The 21,937-nt window shown below is 34.0% G+C and overlaps 1 protein-coding gene across 5 annotated transcripts in view; it reads right to left on the bottom strand.

The window, feature by feature from the left end:
* Positions 1 to 1,300: 1,300 nt before the first annotated feature.
* Positions 1,301 to 21,937, bottom strand: part of TMEM161B (transmembrane protein 161B) — a 69,253-nt gene continuing 48,616 nt past the window's right edge. For 3 of the 5 annotated variants that reach the window (XM_004420383.3, XM_087430073.1, XM_087430075.1), the window contains 7 exons: positions 13,682 to 13,833; positions 13,085 to 13,145; positions 12,443 to 12,583; positions 9,650 to 9,763; positions 4,983 to 5,157; positions 3,814 to 3,910; positions 1,301 to 2,612 (listed from right to left, as the gene is read on the bottom strand). In XM_004420383.3, coding sequence (XP_004420440.2) covers positions 2,335 to 2,612; positions 3,814 to 3,910; positions 4,983 to 5,157; positions 9,650 to 9,763; positions 12,443 to 12,583; positions 13,085 to 13,145; positions 13,682 to 13,833 — 1,018 coding nt within the window. In that variant the 3' untranslated portion in view covers positions 1,301 to 2,334. Of the gene's footprint in view, positions 2,613 to 2,941; positions 2,995 to 3,813; positions 3,911 to 4,982; positions 5,158 to 9,649; positions 9,764 to 12,442; positions 12,584 to 13,084; positions 13,146 to 13,681; positions 13,834 to 21,937 lie in introns of all 5 variants that reach the window. The other 2 variants (XM_087430074.1, XM_087430076.1) reach the window with 2 other exon arrangements.

Below are 21,937 nucleotides of genomic sequence, written 5' to 3'. Positions count from 1 at the left end.
AAAATATTATTTGGAATCATTTCACAATACATACACATATCAAATCATTATGTTGTACACTTAAAACTAATACAATGTTATATGTCAATTATATCTCAATTTAAAAAAATATTTGGTTTACATAAAGTATAAACTCTTTTACACTTAATTTGTGGTACCAAGACAAGATGCTTAAACAAACCAGTTAGTAGTTATAACCATCGTTCTCTTCAAATTTGCTTTGAAAGGCTAAAAAAACCTAAACCAAATCGATTACTTACATTAATGTGCAGTTTGTGCAAGTTCACAGTATACTCAGGGAGAATTCAAGTTTAAAAAGAATAAATCAATAGTATTTTAGAAATACACATTATTCCATCCAATAATGAATTCTATGTCCTTTCCCCTCATATTACTCTACAATTTTTGAAACTCAAAATAATAACTTTAATTTTTTAAATGTAGCTCTTTTATAATAAGAACGGTTATAAATACCAGGTGAGATTCTTTTCAAGTTCAACATGTGAGAACTTTCACATACGAAATAAATGTCCTACTTTGCTGTAATCTTGTTATAAGATACTTATTTTAGTAATGCTGATGTATCTCAAAAATATATTTGGAATGCTTCTTTCGGAAAAACACATGAACTATCATTAGGATATATTCACAATTCACTTCAACCAAAGAGTATTATCCAACTTAAGCACTTACCACTCAGTCTTATTTAAAATATCAGTTATTTCCAAAATATTTAATCTACACCAAAAGACAGGAATCTGCTGTATTGAGATTATTCAAATGAATGTGAACCACAAGCCTTAAGTAATTCCAAAAGAAGAGTTTCAAAATTGCCTTCAATAGTGAGAATAGCACTGAAACATAATATACAGCCTCTCAAGACAGTTCTATGGAAGAACATTTATTTATAAATTCTACTATTTGTTAAAAAAAAAAAAAAGCCTGTTATCTCTTATATTCGTTCCCTTTATAACTATAATCCTTCATTTTGGGTTTTAGATGTAAAAAGCATCAAAAAGAATTTTACTTTTTCTGTTCATTTCATTTGAATTTTTCATTCAAATGACCTCAATTTCTGTTCTGTAAAATAAAAATTTAATATTTCTAATTCTAAATACTTCAAATTTAAAACAAGCCTTATTTAACATGGGCTTAAATAATAGCCGTAGACTTGTTTAGAATGGGAAAGGTTCTAATTTTTGACAGAAAATGAATTTTAATTTGGGAAAAATCACCTGAGTATTTATAAAATTTTAAGTATGCTCACACACAGGCAACACAAATAAATTTCTTGCTCTGATGAACTTTCAAAATGTATTTTAATCTCATTCCAAAAAGAAAGGAAATTTCTAGATACAAATACACCTCATTCAATCACATTTTAACATACATTCAGCAACTTAAAATATTATAAGGATTCAATATTTTTATCTTTTATAATCTCAATATATTATATATTTAATATATAATATATATATATATACACACACACACACAATACATACAGGTAGTCAGCAGGATTACAAAGTAATTTTTTAAAAGTCTCATCAATGTTGATAAATATTTTTAGACTATTAAAGAGAACCATTTAGGATCATAGAATAAAATGAAATATGGGAGGCCCAAACCTGACAGCAAGATTGCAAATGTTCATACAGTCAACCATTTTAAAAGATTCCTCAAATTGGATAGAACACATTTTAAAACAATACTCTTGCTACTCTCAGGCAGCAGTACTTGTAGATATTAAGCATGTACATCTCCATTATATTTAAAATTACTATTCAGCTTTCTTTACTGTAATATACAGTAGCTATTTCTTCCTTTCTGTTGGATTTTATTGTTGTTGTCTGAAGAATGACTAATATATTAATTACCAACAGAAGCGACTTTAGCTCCTTTCCCTCCCCTAAAGCATGGCTCAGTGTGAAGATTGTTCTATAGGCAGCCATTATGAATACTAACAGTACCTTAATACCATTAAGAGCAATCAATCAATAACCGGAGTCATGTGAGAAGTTTCAAAGACTGCTGGAGGTTTCTGTAAACCAAGGTAATCAGAAGTATTACCCTTGTAGATAGCTCTCTCACATCAGTTAATACAAGGAGTTAAAATTCCAATGCCACAGTATAGCAGTTAACAATCTATTCTGTAATTTTAAATATTATACCATTAATTCACCCTGAGAATACAGAGGAAGCATTTAAAACAAGATATTCTGATATGGTTTTTTTCCTTTGCATTTGCTTTCTTCTGGTTTTCGTCAGCCGTTCCAGGGCACCAACACTTGAATTCGAAGTATGACTTGGATATCCTTTTGTGTTAACTGAGATTCACGCCACAGTCAGATACTGGTGATAGAAAAGCCCAAAAAGGCTTGTAGAAAAGAGACAAGCAGCGATCCACCAGGTCAGGAAAGACAGAAGCCCTCGAAAAAGCAGAGGGGTGAAAATGTTTTTTAAGCTGCTCAGTGCCACCGTTATTTGTGTGACAGTCACCTTCATCTTCCCATCAGCAGACGGTAATTCAGACTGAGCAGAATGGGAGGGCAGACTGTGGTCCACTGGCAAGGTAGAGACAGGTTCTGGATAAATCCCCCAGGAATGATTACCTAGAAAATTCAAGACATAAATAAAACTTGGAGAATAACTAATTCCAAACTTCCTTATTCAAAAAATAATACTAAATTCCTTAACTTATATTTGAAATTAAGAACAAAAAGTTTAGTGATATAAAAAGTTACTTTATGCTGAAATAAAGTAAAATAATAATCTTTCTGCATATCTAGTAAAAAATTCACTTAACTTGACCAGACTACAATCTGGCTCTATCATTAAAAGTACACATAAAAGCTAAAAGTCTAATTTACTTTTAATTAACTGCACTAAAATCTGCTAAATAAAAACAGTTTTCTCCTTGTATAATACATGAAGCAGTTACCTCTACTGGATTGACAGGGACAGACTCAATAACTTCTTAGAAATCTTTTCTACCTGTAGAATATCAGAATAAATTTCTTTCTCAGAAACTATCTATGATTTCAATGTGAGAGACTAGTAATAGCTTCCAGAAGTTTTTTCATCATATACTTTCCTATGTTGGATAGGATATGAGTCACATAATTTATAATTGTGCTGCTCCTTTATGTTCCATAGATTCCTAAAGGACATTTACATCTATCAACAGCTCTATGGTATCTACTAAGCCCACCCAAATAATACTTTTAGTCCCTTTGGGCTTCTTAAACCCCCACATTGGCAGACTGCTTGATCTAAGCAAAAAGAAACGATCAATACAATAATGGATAGTTCCTGAATAATACCACACAGGGACTTGATAGGTTAGTAAACAGACTCATAGGAGAACTTTGTTCTTCCATTGAGAAATCTTTGCTCTTTCAACATAAGTTATCTAAAGTAGAACTCACCAAAGGACTCTGTAATTCATGTAAGTTTACAGGTATCTTGTGAAAATTTAAATGTTAGGCACTAACAAAATCTTAAATCATCCTCTTATAGCACAAAATAACTAAGATCAACAGTGCTTACTCAAGTGACTCAGTAAATTTGGAATTAATTTTTAGCAAACAATTCTTATAAGTAAAGCAAAACGTTATAAAACTGTATGGTTCTGAGTTTTCAAAATCAAGATGATGAATCAACTTCTACAGCTAAAAGTTTCCCATGTTTCCTTTTAAAACTTTTAAAGAGAGAAATGATTTTAAGAGGCATATTTCACCGTAGGTAACAAAAAGCATTATTAATTACAGGCAGAAAGTAAAACCTGTTTCCCAGTTGCCAGGGCATGCCTACCTAGTGTTTTCAAAAGCAGAGTTGTGTGAAGCAGCATCACCAGAGGTGCCACATACTGCAGTGCAATGACACAAAGGTAATAAAAGACTCGAGCCACCTGCAACCAACAACATTCTTAAGTGTCTAATATGGCTGACACGTTATAAATGAATTAAACGTTCATATAATTGTCAAACTGAGTTGCTTAAGAGATAAGTTATCCTTTCTTTGGAAGGAAACTAAATGGTAGTTAAGTTTGCACTTTATGAATGCCCCCAAACTGACTTCAGAAAGGCTCAATTTGAAGATAAGTTTTTTAAAATGTGAAAATATTAAAATAAATTCTTTAAAAACAGTTCTTAAGTGATTAATATAAATTGAAGAAAATAACCATTAAATTCAAATGGTATTCACTTACATTTCAAATATAAAATAAAATGCTAAAATCTCTAAAGACAAGGCACCTAAAACATCAAACTAAATAACAACAGGCAGAGTCATATACAAGCATAAACCCCTCATAAATAAAAACATTAAATGCCCATGCTATATGAACATATTTGACTGAGATCAAATTATAGAGTACGAAAATACATAAAAAGTAAAACAGAAAAAAAGTTGTTTAAATCTTGATAAAACTCTCCTGACTTATGAAAGAGAGTCAAAAACAGAGGACTCAACACCAAATCTCTTAAAAAGACATGATCAGATTATAGGTCCAGTCCACTATAATGGCGGATGGATTCCTAGCACTTTCCTTCTCTGGAAGCCCCGTTAACTTAAATATTTACATTCCATGTTCACGTACTTGCAATAATGTTAAAAGGAATAAATATAGTCACTAAAACTAATATTTCCTACCCTTTAAGCCATAAAGGCTGGACAATATACACGTAATGTCTTTCAAATCAATTAGAGGTCCCATTTAGCAATAGTAGACATATCACAGATTTGTACCACCCAACTGTATGATACTTAAACCACTTCAGGCAGGAAGAATTGAGACCTTTTCTTCACTTAGCACCAAAATCAGATCAAGGTCTGTCCGATATCTGTCAGTTTAAGATTATCCCATTTATTTACAATAAGAATATTATGCAGTAAAATTACTATCTATTAAAGGAAACCAAATTCTTTCTTTTCTTACAACACAGTATTTGCCATTCTTCATACTACAGTATAAAACTTACCATTTTCTGTAGCTCAACCGTACTTATTCGCCCTGCTTCTTTCTTCATCTGATCCACACATTTCTGGGCTAAATTTAAGTAAGCTTGAAGGTGACTACGCATCATGGCCAACCGCAAAGCACACAGCAGGATTATTAACCAGAGTCGCAGAGTATCGAATGTAGCTTCTGTCATTCTACAGATCAAAAAGTTGATATGGTGCTCTCAAAGACCAAAATATGCTAGCAGGCTAGTTATATGTGTTAATGTTCACCATTTAAGATATAGGAAGTCTAGGGGCCGGCCCCATGGCTTAGCGGTTAAGTGCGCGCCCTCCTCTACTGGTGGCCCGGGTTCGGATCCTGGGCGCGCACTGGCGCACCGCTTGTCCGGCCATGCTGAGGCGGCTTCCCACATACAGCAATAAGCAGGATGTGCAACTACGACATACAACTATGTACTGGGGCTTAGGGGAGAAAAAGGGGAAAAAAAAAAGGAGGAGGATTGGCATGGATGTTAGCTCAGGGCTGATCTTCCTCACACACACACAAAAAAGATATAGAAAGTCTATACTTAGCTATATACTTGGAGATATAAAACAAAAGTATTCCACTCTGCCATAGACTTATCCATATAATACTCTCACTTGCATACTAGAACCAGATAGATAAATGTATCATGAAAGTAAAGTAGTAACAGATATCCAGAAGAAAAAAGTAGAGCAATACTTAGGATCCTTTTCTCTACCTACCCTCCTCCATGGGAAACAAACTGGCTATGAAATGAAAAGAGAAGTTGGGTGCTCTTAAACTGGAACCTAGGAGAAAGAAAGAAGGAAACTACAAGAGATTCCAGGTGAGAAGATGTACCCTGAGGCCATTGTTTTCAGAAACTAGACTACTGTTGAGGGCTCCTTAAAGGACTTTAGAAAGAAGAGGTAATTTCTGATGTCCTTCTGGGGTTTAATGTTTTTAAAAGACCATGTTTTCTGGTCTTGATAAAAGATCACATTGTGAGTAGTTTGAAAGTAATGACTAGACCATGCTCGGCATCTAGTCTAATCTCCAGTAGAGATCAGGTACCTAACATGTGACTGCTGAAATGTGTGGAGTGATCTGCCAGATGGGATCTGAAAGGGTCTCCCTCAAATTCTTAAGACCATGAGGGTAGAATGGATGGCTATAAATAAGAATGAATGGGAAAAGATAAAAACTTTACAACACTTCTCCCCAACACAGGTTCCATCATCACCTTTTCCTCCTGTGCACTTTAAGCACCTAGGAAAGGGACTAAAACTACAATACAGGAGAAGTTGCCAGAGGAAATACAGCTGAAGGACAGTACAAGGAACAGAAAAGGCAGAGCAGATGTGAAAGTGTACAGTTTTGTTTGAACTATTTATGAAATGGAAGTTAGAAATGGGCATAGAACAAATGCTTTATTATGTATGCTCTCTTTTGGTTTCCTTTTTACAAGGTCATGAGTGCAGGAAATTCACATAAAATTCCAATGGAAAAGCACTGTTGGCTAGGAAGGATAAAGGCCTAACTTTTCATTTTTTTTCTGTTGAGGAAGATTCACACTGAGCTAACATCTGTGCCAATGTTCCTCTATTTTGTATGTGGGACGCTGCCACAGCATGGCTGACGAGTGGTGTAAGTCTGCACCCAGAATCTGAACCCACGAACCCAGGCAGCCGAAGTGGAGCATGCCGAACTTAACCACTATGCCACAGGGGTGGCCCCAAGGCCTAACTTTTTATCCACATTTCCATTATTATGAACAATGAGCTTAAGGAGTCAGCCATGTGAGACTGACAGCACACAGGACACAAGGCCACCCACAGCCTTGAACCTTTCCAGGGGCCTAGAGACAATACTGCGCTCCCTGGAGCTGTGCAGCAGGGATGCCTGACTGGTAGCATCCTGAAGACAGCTATTACATAGACTCTGAGGGTGATAATAGGAATGAAGGGAATGGAATAAGGCACTGAATCAAAAAATATTCACTCAGTTCATAAGGAGTTCAGGATTTAGGATAATAGTCATTAAAGAGTATCTTCTAATTCAGATTATTTAACTAACCTCATAAAGATCTGGTAAACTGATCTGATGGGTAACTCAGGAAAGAGCCTGAGCTGGGATAAAATACATAGATAAAGAACAGGCAGGGGAAATTTCTCCAAATTCCTAAAGCCATTCTAGGTTTCCCTGTATATGTTCTCTTTTGGTTTTCTTCTCACAAGGTCACGAGCACATATGGACTCTGTTTGCCTACATTTTATTTTTTTGATGCCAAATCAGAACACATGGATGGATTTAAATACACTTCCGGGTTGAAACTGCATTATAACCATTTTTGCTTCTGACTACAAATAGAGACCTTTCTACAAACCATTTAGTCCAAGTGACAGATGAAGACCTGTCACTTGCTTTCTTCTTGATCTCATTCTCTTTGATTGATGGGCAGCCATTCTTTCTCAATCTACCACATGGACTTTGGATTTTAAACAAAAATTTAAAATTATCTCTGTCTCATCACTTAATGTAATGGTCTGACAAATAAAGAAGAATAGGATGGAGCAGAGATAAGACTGTAATTTTGTTTGAATTGTTTATAAAACAGGTCAGAAATGGGGATGGGACAAAGGAAATAAAGCTATAGGAAGAGGATCCTAGGTCTTTGTATACAACCAAATTTTTCCTATAATTTAATATACACCCAAGGGAAAAATTCCTTATCCCCATTTCCTTTAGCATAGTCTTCACTACTAATCTGCACAAAGTTTAGTCAGGCTGAAAGTGGGAAATGAATGTTGGTATAACCACTAAATGCTTTATATATACCATTTCTGGCTGAATAATCTTAGCCAAATTATTTAACTTCTGAGTCCGTTATTTCATCTATAAAATGGGATGAGAACAACAATCACAAATAGAGAATTACTATAAGAATGAAGGAGATAAAATACACGAAGTATCAATACCTAGCATAATAACTGGTGTATGATGGATGCATCATAAATGCTAGTTTGTTTTCCTAATTAAACTAAGGCAAATACAAAATCAGAGAACATAATTACAAGAGTATAAAATCCAACTTCTAAGGCTAAACTTCAAGGAAAGACTGGGAATACTTTTAGCATCAAAGACATGAGTTAGAAGATTTTGTCTAGAACCCTAGGATCGTTTTTTTTTTTTTTTTTTTTTTTGTGAGGAAGATCAGCCCTGAGCTAACATCTGCCAATCCTCCTCTTTTTTGCTGAGGAAGACTGGCCCTGGGCTAACATCCGTGCCCATCTTCCTCCACTTTATATGGGACGCCGCCACAGCATGGCTTGACAAGCGGTGCCTTGGTGAACGCCCAGGATCCGAACCAGCCAACCCCGGGCCGCCGCAGCAGAGTGCGCGCCCTTTGCTTGTGCCACCAGGCAGCCCTAGAACCCTAGGGTCCTTAAGATTACTTTTAAATACTTAGTGAATCTGTCAAGTTAAAATTACCATTAAAGCTTAATCGTGTGAGGAAAAAACATTGTGACTTCAACGAATACTTCCCTAGTTCAGTAAGATTAACTCTTAAAAAAAAAAAGTCATGGTCATCACTGATTATATATTCCAAGAAAAATTTGTACCAGGATCTAAAAGAAATACATAATATAAAATGCACACTGTAGAGTCCATGACTAGTCAAGGGTTTCTATTTTAATTTTGATGAGGCAAAGCAGTGGAAGGAACATTTATTAAGCACTTACTTCCAGCTGGTTGCATTACACATGTTCTTTCATTTATTTCCAATGATAACTTTGTGAGGTAGATACTATTATCTTCATTTTCCAGATGGGGAAACAGAGGCTCAGTGAAGTTATATAATCCTCCTCAAGTGACAGTGTTAGCGAGGATCAGAACTGGGGTTTGAACCAGCTCTGTCTGAATCTTTCTATTACTCTAACATAGTTCCACGAGGCTAACAGTTAACTTATCAAGTACAGTTATTAATGCCTTATAATAAACTGTTTTTACATTCTTTACTATCTTCTGTTAAAATATAGTTGGCTAAATGGGGAAAAATGACCTAATATTAGATAATAATGTTAAGGCATTATTTTTCCTAGGTGTGATGATACTACTGTTGTGTAGGAAAATGTTCTTATTTTTTAGAGGTGTACACTAAAGTACTCAGGGGTAAAAATGTTATGTCTCTCATTTATTTGAAAAACTACTTTATCAAAAACAAAACTAAAAAAGGGTGAAGCAAATGTGGAAAATGTCAGCAACTCTTATAGGGGCTGAATATATGAATTTCCATTTATACTACTCATTTTTTCCTCCCTAACTTTCACAATTAAGAGAAAGCAAAAGAACTGCAGAAGATATCTTAAAAACACGCCCAACAACAACAGAAAAATGTCACATAACAACGGGACATTAAGTGAGAAAGCACAAAAACTTACCAGTTAATATTAGTGCGGGGTAATAATCATTCACATTCATTAATGAAGATCACAAAAAGGTTAAATGATGACCTGGTCAATTTTGTAACACATCTTTTAGCATTTCTAATAATGTTTAAAAAATACAATGTCCTAATATTATCATTAAAAAACTTAAATACAATTTAAATATAATACTCTGGAAACAGTTTTGATTATATAATGAAACAAAAATTAGCCCTCAAATACGCATACTTACAAAGGCACACTTTCTTTACCCAATGGTGGGTTCATAATGTAGTCTTTGGTGATTGGTTTTACCCAGAGCAGAACCATAAACAAAGGTGCCAAGAAGTTGATATGAAGTAATGTTCTGAAAGTATGTAAGAAATAAATATAAAAATCCAGAAACAAAATACACTAATAAACTACAGAAACTTGGGATTTACAAAATGAAAGTAGGAATTTATTTTCAGTATTCTGTATTAAGGTACTACTGCCACCATTATTTTATACCGAACATCACTCAACATTGATTTGAGCCCTAGCAAAACTACCTCATTATCTTAGTTTTTCAGATGAAAACTTCTAGATCCAGGCAAGTTAAATGACTTGCTCATGGCAATATTACAGGTTAGGGGCAGATCTAGCACTAAAATCTAACTCTGTTCATTTCTATTCTAGTGTTCTCTAACAATCCCCTAATATATCCCTGATTTAATACACAGGTACTTAAATGATTCTCTAACTTTACACAGTCAATGAATCCAATGGATTTTTAGTTGTCTTTTGATACTTTTCAGTGCAGCTGAAATAAAGTGCCTTCTTATTACTTACAAGTAAGAAAGAATGATTAGCAAGGTCCATAATATTAGAAGGTATATGACAGATGGAACCTACTGCAACAACTTATAACTGAGGAACCTTTCAATATGCAATGATCATGTATAATGTTTTAATTACATTGTTAAAATCATAAATGATTCACATATTTTCATTCCTTCTTAAGAGTATTATGACTATATCTGAAATTAATTTCCCTATCCTACACAAACCAAGGAAATTTACATTACTCCTGACAAGGCAGTATACCTAACACAGCAAAAGGTTTCAGGTCTGAGCTCTAACTTCATTGCTAATTGTTGTCCCAAGTTTGTATCCTACAGAGACAGATAACTGGTAAAGATTTTTCTTATTTTAGAACAAGACAAATCTTTCAGACTACTTTACTATCCTGTACTGCTTTATCAACCAGGCTGAAGGGCTAAACTGGAGGGTTTAAAATACACATACACACACACATTAAAATATCTCGATAATGCAAATGACAGTGCTCTATGTGAGGAAACAGGGCTGGGTGGGGAAACATGAACACCCGACAGAGAAAGGTGGAACTCTGGTTGTAAGCTCTGGTATTAAAGTACCAGTGCCTGACCATGGGGGTGAGGAGCATGCTGCTCTTTGTGCCAGTCATGCTACTCTCACAACAGAACTAGCTTGCCCACACCCTCGTATCAAGGCAGAGTGCTACAACACAATGCAATAAACTGAAAATAAAATGAAACTCCAAATCCCCAAAGGGAAAAATCTTTAAGGAAGCCACCTTTTCCTGAAAAGGAAACTAAAACGTGACCCCCCAACTCCAAACCAACAGTAAACGCTTTAGATATTTTTATCAAGTGATTCTTTCATCCCCCAGCCTGGGTAAACCATCGGTGCGGGGGAAGAAAGCAGCAGTATTAGGTATGCAGTGTTGCTAGGGAACACTCTAGTATCAAGGAGCAGCCCACAGCGGTTTCAGTAGCTGGTGAAGGGCTCCCCTCCACCCCCCTTTCAGCTTATTTAAATCATAACACTGGGGTTAGTGGACTGAAGTGTCTGTGTAGAGAGGAGGGGGAGAACAAGGTTTTGTTTTAAAAGAAACCATTAGAGATAGGATGGTGGGAGAAAGGCAGGATGTAGCCAAGAGCATGCTGAGTAAAAGGAGGGGAAAAAGAGGGATGAGGGAGTGTGTCGTGGGAGGTGAGAATAAGTAAACACACACACAAAGCACATGTAGAAAAATGGAGGTAAGGAAAAAAACAAAAAGGCTGTCAAAATTAAAATAAAGGAAAATGACATAGAGATAAGAATGTGAAAAGACTAGAGAATCTGCATCATTAAACATAGGGTTTTAAAGAGCAGAAATGTTAGGAAATATGATCACTCAGAGAAACTTAATGATTATAAATACATAAATCAAAATGGAATACTCTCAACTAGGGCTTCTAGTGCAAAACAAAAAGACAAGATGGGAATTTGGATCTGGATATGAGGTGAAGGAGATATAAACCTGCTGTTCTGCCAAGGTGTCTACATCAACAAAAAAAAATCTGACAATCATAAAGAATATAGCAAATGGGCTTTGAACTATATATACAGATTCAAATATAATTTCTCCATTTGAGAACTAAAATAGAATTTGGTAGTTAAAAGTAATCTATGATATCTAACACTGTACAATATTAGCTATCCCCAAATAAAATAATGTATTATTTTAACAAGAGTCTTACAAACAGATCAATAATTTAAGGAAAACAAACATCTCTTATGTATACAGATTTCACCTTCAAAAAATTTTTAAATATTTTAAATAAAAAACATTAAATTATTTAAATAAAATTATTTATATAAAATTTAAATACAATATTTTTAATTAAAATGTTCTGATTTAAGGAAATTTCCACAGACGCTTAGTTCAAGCGTAGAGATTACAATATTATAAACATTGACCTCTAAGTTAAAAAGAACATAAATATCGATATTTCCATTTTAACAAGTAAAACAGAAATTCAGTAATTGATGATATACATATATTTTTTTAACACAGGACTTAAAATTTAGAAGTGAATAAAAGAAACTTGCTTATATTAGAAAGAGGAAGTAGTGTGATATCAAATGGTTATTTATTAACTTTCAATACAATAATTTATGATTTCATTCAATAATATACCTTCATTAAGATGGAAAACATATATTTATCTGCATGTGCTTATGTACATTTTCCGCTTACTGTGTAACTTTTTCTGTGGCCAAATTCAGGGCATCCAGATGCATTTGAGCCAGCCGTAATCCAGGAAATGTCAAAAAAGCCCCAATGAGTGAACAGAAAAGAGCCAGGAAAAATTTGAAAGTAAGTTTTGAAACAGGACCCCTAAAAACAAAATTTTTGAAAAAGCTGATAAATTTTTTAGGTTGACTTTCTAGGAATTTCCTTTCTTCTGACCAATTACTTTACACACCACAATAATAACAGTAATAAAAGTAAACTTCTACCAAAAGACTGCTCTTATACAATTATCTATAATGGGTTTTAGTGAACTATAAAAATCAGGCATCTCTTTAGCTACATTTGTAACAATCTAACCTACATATTCAACATAGAATTTGATATGTGACTCAGGTATAAATTTAGTTTAACTTCTGGTGGTAGGGGAATTAAATCAAGTAAGAGCAAATCCAAATAAGAATTCTACAAAAAATATTAACTATACAATGTAAAAATTATGAGTGAGGCTATTTCTAAAAGTGACAGTCCTACTTAAAAAAGAACTCTTCATTGATTAAAAGTAAAGAACCATTTATACCAAATGCTGTTTTACTAAAAATGGAAAAATTTAAATTTAAATAATGCTGAATTTTTAAAAAAACTTACTGAGATTCTAAACCTTGCTTTTCAAGAAACTGCATCGCACTGTCTGAAAAATTTGTAAACCCTGTAGGGAAAAAAAAATTAGTCTTATCACAGAGGTAAAATACAGAATCTTTATTTGGAAATAAAATGCTAGAAAACAGAACATCTTAAATTTTGAAGTGACTAGCTTAGCTCTTTCATGTGCTAATTAATATGCCATAATGCAATAAAATTTGGTTATTAGTAGGAACAGTCTTTGAAAACATCCCTTTGATATTTGTACATTTCATGACTGTGCATAAAATTTGCATTAAAATTTGTGTCTTTATCTATGTGAGTACACCTCAGCATTACAGAAACTTATTTAACTGTAAGGAAAAAATGGGGAGGGGACAGTATTTCTGGAAAAAGGTAATAAAAAACTTAGCTAAAACAAAAAACAAAAAAAGGAAGATCTTACTTAAGAATAATAAAAAATTATTTAGAACATTACAGAATATACACCTCAAACCTAATTTCAAAAACTTATCAGATATAAAACTTACTTAAATATTGAAGTCAAAAATATTAACGCTAGATAAAGCAATACTGATTTTTAAAGTTGTATGAAACGATTACCTGTTTCGAGTCCAAATTCCAGGTAGTTTTCTGTTACAATCAAGACCGCCATTGCTTTCACGAAGAAAAAAAATCCAAAAGTAACACAGACTGATCTCTCACCACCATCTTCTACTTTAAAATAGTGTGTAGTTAATGAAAATAGAACTTTGCTGCAGAAGGAAAAGTTCAGGAAAAACCACAAATAACTCTGTGGGAGTTAAAAACAGCCATCCTTACAGGACCTGAACTCCAAGAAAATTTGACCACAACATTTATTTTGATTCTACAACATGCTTATCTATAAGGTACTCTTTGAAAGGAAGTGAAAAACTAATGAAAATCTGAATAGTCTTCCAGGAAATAGGACATAAAAACAAAACAAATCTAAGTGAAGTTTATAACATTTTTATTTATTTTATTTATTTTTTTTTAAAGATTTTTTTAAAAATTTTATTTATTTATTTTTCCCCCAAAGCCCCAGTAGATAGCTGTATGTCATGTTGCACATCCTTCTAGTTGCTGTATGTGGGACGCAGCCTCAGCATGGCCAGAGAAGCGGTGCGTCGGTGCGCGCCCGGGATCCGAACCCGGGCCCCGAACCCGGGCCGCCAGCAGCTGAGCGCGCGCACTTAACCGCTAAGCCACGGGGCCGGCCCAATATAACATTTTTAAATTAATGAAAAGCGCACATAACACAAATTAAGTTGTAATTAGGGAAAGAATGTATTTCTAGTTTATCTGACTCAAATTTTACTAGGAGGTGATTACAATAAGTTTATGAAATAGGTTCTCAGTGACATGAGAAGCCAAGGCAGAGGTTATTTTAGGGAACCACCTTTTAATGCGCATGTGTGTCAAGTAGTTTATATTTAGAATTAAACACATTACAGGAATCATCTGCAAAAAACCTAATAATTCAAAAGTTGAGAATTACTAATAGCCACTGGCAAGCTGTGGCACAAAAACTAAGTATCTGGGATCACCATTTCACAGTATGATTAAACAAAAAACTCTAAAGAAAACAAGTTCCAGTTGAGTACTCAAAAACAGCCAAAGGTTCAACATGCTCACTTATTAAAAAATATTAAAATATTTTAACTTTATAGGAAAATATTAAAGAGATCATTTTATCTGAACCCCCCCTCACTAATTGATCAAATCAAGATCAAATCAGTGGCTGATCCAAAGCTAGAACCCAGATTTCCATTATACCAAACTGCTCTCCTTCAAAGCAAAACTCACCAAACAAAACAAGGTGCTGGGCAAAAAAAAACCTGGAAAAGTAACTTTAACATAAACCATACGTCAAGCATGGAAAATAGTTACAGCTGTCATTTAGTACTTGCCAAGGCTAGGCATTACCAACTAACTAATTTCATCCTCACATTAGCCAACTATTATCACTACAGATTTTTAAAAACTGTGGCACAGGGGGGTTAAGTAACTTGCCCAAGATCACACAACTAGACTACAGGCAGTTGGGATTTAAATCTAGGCAGTTTGGACTCAGAGTCTGTTCACTTAACAACTTAAACTGGCTTTACAAAACTGTATACAGCACCTAAGTTAGGTGGTAGTTTAGCAGTTAACACATGAAATCTTAAAAACAGAGCTGCCATGACAGAAGCAAACTGTTCAAATATTCTCACAATCATAAGAATCCTTATTCAGGAAAAGTTGGACAAGGATAAGGACTCTCGTTTGGCTCCTTAAAAGGAAGCTGTCCTCTGTTGCCCTATTTAACAATGGCTAATATAGTTATTACCCATTCACTATTATTAGGATACTGGATATAAATGTAGAGTCCCAGCTGCTCTAGCTATAGGCACCTACCCTCAGTAAGCCAACTTGAAGGTAATAAAAAATGTTGGCATCTTTCAAATGGAACTTGAAATAAATCTGTACTAGAATATAAACTCCACAAGATCAAGGATTCTTGTCTCTTGTTCACTGATGTAGTTAGAGCACCAAGAAAAGTGCCTGGCACATGGTAGGGACTCAATCAGTGAATGAATTTTGCCATAGAAATAAGGTTTTACATGGTAGTTTAGGAAAGCTGAAATAGTATTAATTCTATGCTTTTATGGTAAGCAGACCTTCTGAAGAATGATACCAAAACCAACCCTTTCCCCGGGATAATATACTCAAAGTAAAAAACAATACAGAAAAGGGTTTAGCCTAAGATCTGTTTTTATCATTGGTAATATTAACGAAAATACAAATTATTTACCATTCATGGTTATAAATTTAAAGGATTTTCTGGGTTTTATAAAGGCTAAGGCTTTGTTGTCCTAAGGCTTATTAGAGGATAGTTCCCCTTTTAAAATGTCAAATAACAAAGTATAGGAACAGCTCATCTTTACCCACTATTCCAGGGGCAACCGGACCCTCAAAACAATGTGCGATGGGAGTATCCTAATGAATCTCCTTGAGTCCAGCACTTCATTTTTCAGTGAACATCATCCCTTTTCCCGCCTTTCACTGTTCTGACCTCAGTTAATTCCACTCTAGCTAATTCTCCCTTTCACACAAATCTCTCTGCTTTTTCTCAAATACCATGATTCAAGATAAATACTTTCTCAAATTTGTTTTCCTAATTACTTATTAGCAAGAGCATTATTTTCTTTGGAAAAAATATGATCTTGTATGCTACATTACAGACCAAATGAACTTTCATGGGCTAATCTTGGGGCAGGGTGGGGGTGGGAGTGGAGGGTGGGATGCCATTTATAGCATTATTTCTCTAAAAAAAGATTATTTTATTTTCAAGCATTATAGAATTACAATCTACATTTAAGTTGGAGGTATTATCTAAAAATTGCTACACTAGGAATTCATTTCAACTTTTTAATATATTTCTTTATCGACGATTATAATGATATTACTTATAATGCTATATTCTATAAAGTATCTGATTTGCTAAGACAAGACTAAACCTGATAATGAAAAGCTAGATGATAACCTCTGAACTTTTTGATTAAAAAGATCTCTCTGCATGTTTTCATATTTGCTATAATTAACATATGCTTTAGGATACATATAAACAGAAACACACATATATAGCTTCAGCATACACCTTCTGAAGACATTTACCAAGTGTGTTACTTCCCTTCTAAATGTCTTCTAATATTCACCATAACTCAGGTTATATATATATAATGGCTAAGTATTTGAACAAATTACTTCTCTAAAGTAAGAAATAAAACTAACAAACAAACAAACGCCACTGGTTTACAATTATTACTCCCACCAAACATTCAGTCCCCTAACACAAGGTTATCTTGCTCAGTTTAACTCTGCAGTACTCTGGTTATAGAACAATATAGAAATTTGAAACTCTACTGAAGTAAAAAAAGCTAATTCACAAAATAATGGATGTCAGTTTTTCTTGATATTGAGCATTAGAGGGAAGAGGAAGCTAAATTATTTTTAAAACAAGAGACATAAATCCTCAAGTGTTATAAATCAGCAAAACCAATAATCTCTGCAAATTATAGTAAGAATTTAAAGATTATTAAGACTTCTCTGCTTGAACTTTCTAACTCCTCCTCATAGGAGAAAACAAGGTATTATACATATGAGTCTATTATACAATAATTCTTAAAATTATGCAATTTTAAAAGCATAACCTCACTATATTTATGATTAGTAAGTGATAGTAATCACTTTAGCAAGAGTTGAAGCCAGGTTAAGTGTGAAAAATATGAAAGCAAAGAACAAAGAAAAAAGATCTGATTTTTAAATAATTAGGACTAATAAAGATTTTTCCCAGGCAAATAGTAGTTTATCTCATAAGGAAGTAGAGAATCTATCTCTGAGCATCAAGCTTTATGAGTCTTTTTTATAAGTCTTAAAAGAAACTTCATCTAATTTTCAACATTCAAGATGGAGTTTATGAAACACAAAACACTGTTTAAGAACGATGATGAGATTCTAGGATACAGATGCTCAAACTTTTCTCTCCAGGATACTTAGAATCTCATGTTCCTTACTCATTTATCTTTTCTCTAAAACTTAAAAATAAAAGAAACAAAGCTGGTGATTCCTTTTTACCAGTATCAAACACTACAGGTCCATCTCTTTCTTGGCACTGTAAAGAAGAGCTTACATACTGGGAGAGAATAAAGAAAAAGAAATATGGTTAAGAAACAAAATATAAAAACTCCAAAACCACAACTGAACTGCTTTTGAGATCCGGCTATGATCTCTCTCATTGCCAGAGGGCCCTAAGCCCAGGTTGGAAAAACACTGCTTCATTTTCACTGAAAATGGACACTAGAATCTATAAAGAGACAATTTCCAACTGCTTCACTTACACTAAAAGCAAAATAACATCCTAACCCAAAGAGATATGAAACGGCCAAAACGAAATTTCTCCAAGATCACACCTACCACCAAACTTTGTTACCACAGAACAATTAAATAAATTAAAAAATATGTCAACACTAAAGGGAAAAAACAAAATTAGATGCAACCTAATCCAGGTGTGAAGCATAATCTTCCTTACATCATTAATACTTTAAACTAATATAATCCTACACCACAGACACCTAAAATGTTATAACCCCTGCACCCTTAATTCGTCTTGAATACAGGATAAATCTTAAAATTAAGTATGTATTGAGTCCATATTAGAACAAAACCTTCCCATAACCCACAGTGTAAAACACGCATACAATATTCTGATATGTAATACTATGATCTGGCTACACCCATTTCTTCACGCTTTCATTCAGTAGTCCCCAAATCTCCACTTAAATCAGGGTGGTATATTTACCATCTCCTAAATACAACAGCTATACCATCTTGGATCATAACCTATTATCTGAACTACCCTCTTCCTTTCCCTCTACCTAATCCAAGACTCAACTCAAGCTCCATGTCCATTACCTCTCCAGCCAGACCATTCTCTTCCTCTTCTGAACACACAGCACTCACTACTATAATTCACTTGCCAAGTATATCATATGCTATCTTGAACTATAGTGCTGACATAGATGTAAAGAAAGCATTCTCTAGACCTAGACTGCCAAGCTGAATCTTGGTTCTATTCTTACTATGTGATCCTCCATGTGAAGTTAATTAACTGTATCTCCAGTTTCTTCATTGTAAAATGCAACTTACACATCCACCACCGCAGAGGGCTGTTTTGAAAACTAAAGATTTCTTTGTAGTTCTCTCTCATATTGAACTTCTAATACCAAAAAGTAATATAAGGACAAATAGATTACATAATGTTAAAAAACTGAGTTAATTTTACTTTGGATACAATTCCTAGTCATTTTTAAATCTTTTCACTTTCTCCATGAAAATTTAATCTAGGAGATACAAGATTCTACAAAACACAGCAGTACGGTGTGAGCTGAAAATAGAGGTATGAGTTGACCTCTACATAAGTAGAAATTGGACTCCCAACTCTCCTCTCCCATTACCTTCCTGTGCAGCAGGTAACAAATTCCACTCTGGCTCCAGCAGAAGACTAAGTTTTAGGCTCTGAAGAAACCGAATCTGAGGTACACAGAGTTCCAATTAAGGTAATTGTACTGAAAACAGAAAAATTAAGTGAAAGTCTACATACTCAAACGTGTACTCACCTTTGAAACATGTCTCCAGACAGGAGATTAGAGACTCTCCTCTAGAGAAAAAGGTCCCAGAGAAAAAACCAATAGATACTGACAATAGATACTGACAAAACCAGCTTCAGCTTTAGCAAGTTAGTCTTCAGTGAAGCTAACCAAGCCCTACTTACATACAGAGTTTCCAACTCACTTTTAGTGTCTGACTCTTAAATATGAAAAGAAAGACAAGAATCTCCAGACATTAGAGCAGGGATCAGGAAACTTTCTTGGTAAAGGACCAGACAGTAAATACTAACGCTTTGTGGGCCATATACAGTCTCTGTAGCATATTCTTCTGCCTGCTTTTTAATTTTTTAAACCCTTTAAAAATGTTAAAAACCATTCTCAGTTCAAGAGCTGTACAAAAACAGAATGCAATTCAGATACAGCAGGTCACAGTTTACCAACCCATGCAGTAGAGCACAGCATCTTATGTAAAAGACATGATAGAAAATTAACAATGGAGAAAAAGTAACTTAGAGAAAGGAGACATGATACAGACAGCAGAATAACAAAGTTTTACATATATATATAAATAGGTACACATATACATCTCTATACATAAATATATATATGAGATACATCTATATTTCATAAAGCTAAACAAAGATAAATGCATCTTTGAAACGTGAGCAGGATGCTATGAAAAAAGAATGGTTAGAGTTCAAAAATAAGCTCATAAAAATTAAAAATAGGACAAGCAAAATAAATTTTAAAAAATAGGTTTGAAAGATAAAGTTGAGAAAAGTTCCATCAAGCAGAAAAGGTGATAAAATGAGAGGATCAATCCAGGAAGGTGGAGGGATTACAGAAGGGAAGAAATTATCAAAGACATAATAAAAGATAATTTCCAAACTCGAAGTTTCCAAATTAAAAGAGCCTACCAAAAGCCCAGCACAAACAATGAAAAAAGATTCCTAACAAGGTACGTGATCATGAACCTTCAGAAACCAGACAAATAAAAAAGATTGTAAAAACTTCCTCAGGAAAAAAATAAAGCAAAACAAGTCATACGCAAAAGATTAAATGACGTACTTCTTAATAGCAACTTGCGGAGGTTAAGGACAATGAAGCAGTGTCTTCAAAATTATGAAGAAAAATATTGACAACCTACAATTCTATATCCAATCAAAATACCAATCAAATAAATGAGAGTACAGCATTAAGACATTTTCAAAACTGCAAAGTCTAAAACTAGTTACCTCGCATGCACACTCCAGTAGAAAGCTCCACCAAAACATATGAATAAAAACCAAGAGAAACACTGAATCCTGGAACTGGGAAATTAAACTTCAGAGAAAGACAACGGGAATTCTGAGGATAACAACAAAAATAAGTCAGTTGTGCAGCAGGCCTGAAGGGGAACCAGTCCAGGTAAAAGCCAGAGAATGGAGGTCTCCAGGAAGGGTATCTCCATGGGGGGAAAAAAAGGAACTAATACAAGTTGTAAGCGACCTTGTGGAAAACTATACTGAAAAGCTAGTGGAATTACTAATAAACACAAAGAAAAAATAAATAAATTTTTAAAAATTAATTAATTAATGAAAAAACTGCAAAAGAAGCTATAGTACCTTATAATGCTTACATATGAATACTATATATAGGTGTAATAATCACTGAATACTGATTTCAGCAAAAATTGTAAAGTAGCTACATTAAGAACATAAAGGAGAGAAAGCACAGAGGATGGCAAAGTTTAAGAAAGGAAAATTCTCACCTACCATAATTGATGAATTAAGAGTCAGTAGTATAAGCATTATATTTAGAAATATGAAGATTTTTAAAAGCCAGAATAAACAGCTAAAACAGGACGAGAAGCAGCGGCAAGGGGGTAGGGAAGTGGACCCTTGGTTTTTAATACAACACTTTTTGTACATTTTGTCTACATAAAGTATACATAATATTTGATAAGTTAACATTTTAGAAAACTCAATCTAGATTTTGATAAAGTCTTGATCTACAATGTACCCCCTACTCTGGAAAAAAGCACAGTACGTCCTGGAGTTTAATAGAACCTAAACTACATACAAATTCACAGCATAAAGCACATATTTTAACCTTTTCAATCTCATGCACTGAGATTACTTTCATGTCCTATGAATTAAAATATAGTGAAATATTAATGATGATTAATATTAACCAACTGTTAGAAATGTTTCCCATGCTTGTGAAACACTATCATCATAAAATCTTAAGATTTCAATACAATCTAGTTCTTCACTGGCAAAGACCTGATATATGTACAACCGGAACAGAACAGAACAAATATTTAACCTGTTTTATAGAGAAGTAAACAGGTAGCTTTTCTAAGGTTATACCCTCCCTCCAAAAGAAAAAAATCTGAGTATTTTCCAGCAATAACCTCAGTGCCTAACAGTTCATTCCTGGCCAAGTTACACAAAGGTTTGGTGGACCTACTGAAGTCTATTCTGGGACTCTGTTTTGTAGAATCTTCATTTGTTTCAACTCAAAACTCAACTGCTTGTTCTACCAAACTTTTAAAGCAATGTGTATTTTATTCAATTAATACATAAGCCCAAACCATAGTACATGGTAGTAGACTAAACAAAAACCTACTAAAAAGAAGACAGATTTGGTTAGCATTAGACATATCAGAATATAAATCTAGCTTTTTTTTTAAGAGACAGGAGAAATA

This window comes from Ceratotherium simum, chromosome 4 (genome assembly GCF_057802395.1).
Source record: "Ceratotherium simum simum isolate JZ-2026a chromosome 4, ASM5780239v1, whole genome shotgun sequence".
NCBI lineage: Eukaryota > Metazoa > Chordata > Mammalia > Perissodactyla > Rhinocerotidae > Ceratotherium > Ceratotherium simum.
This window is presented reverse-complemented; position numbering and strand designations above follow the sequence as displayed.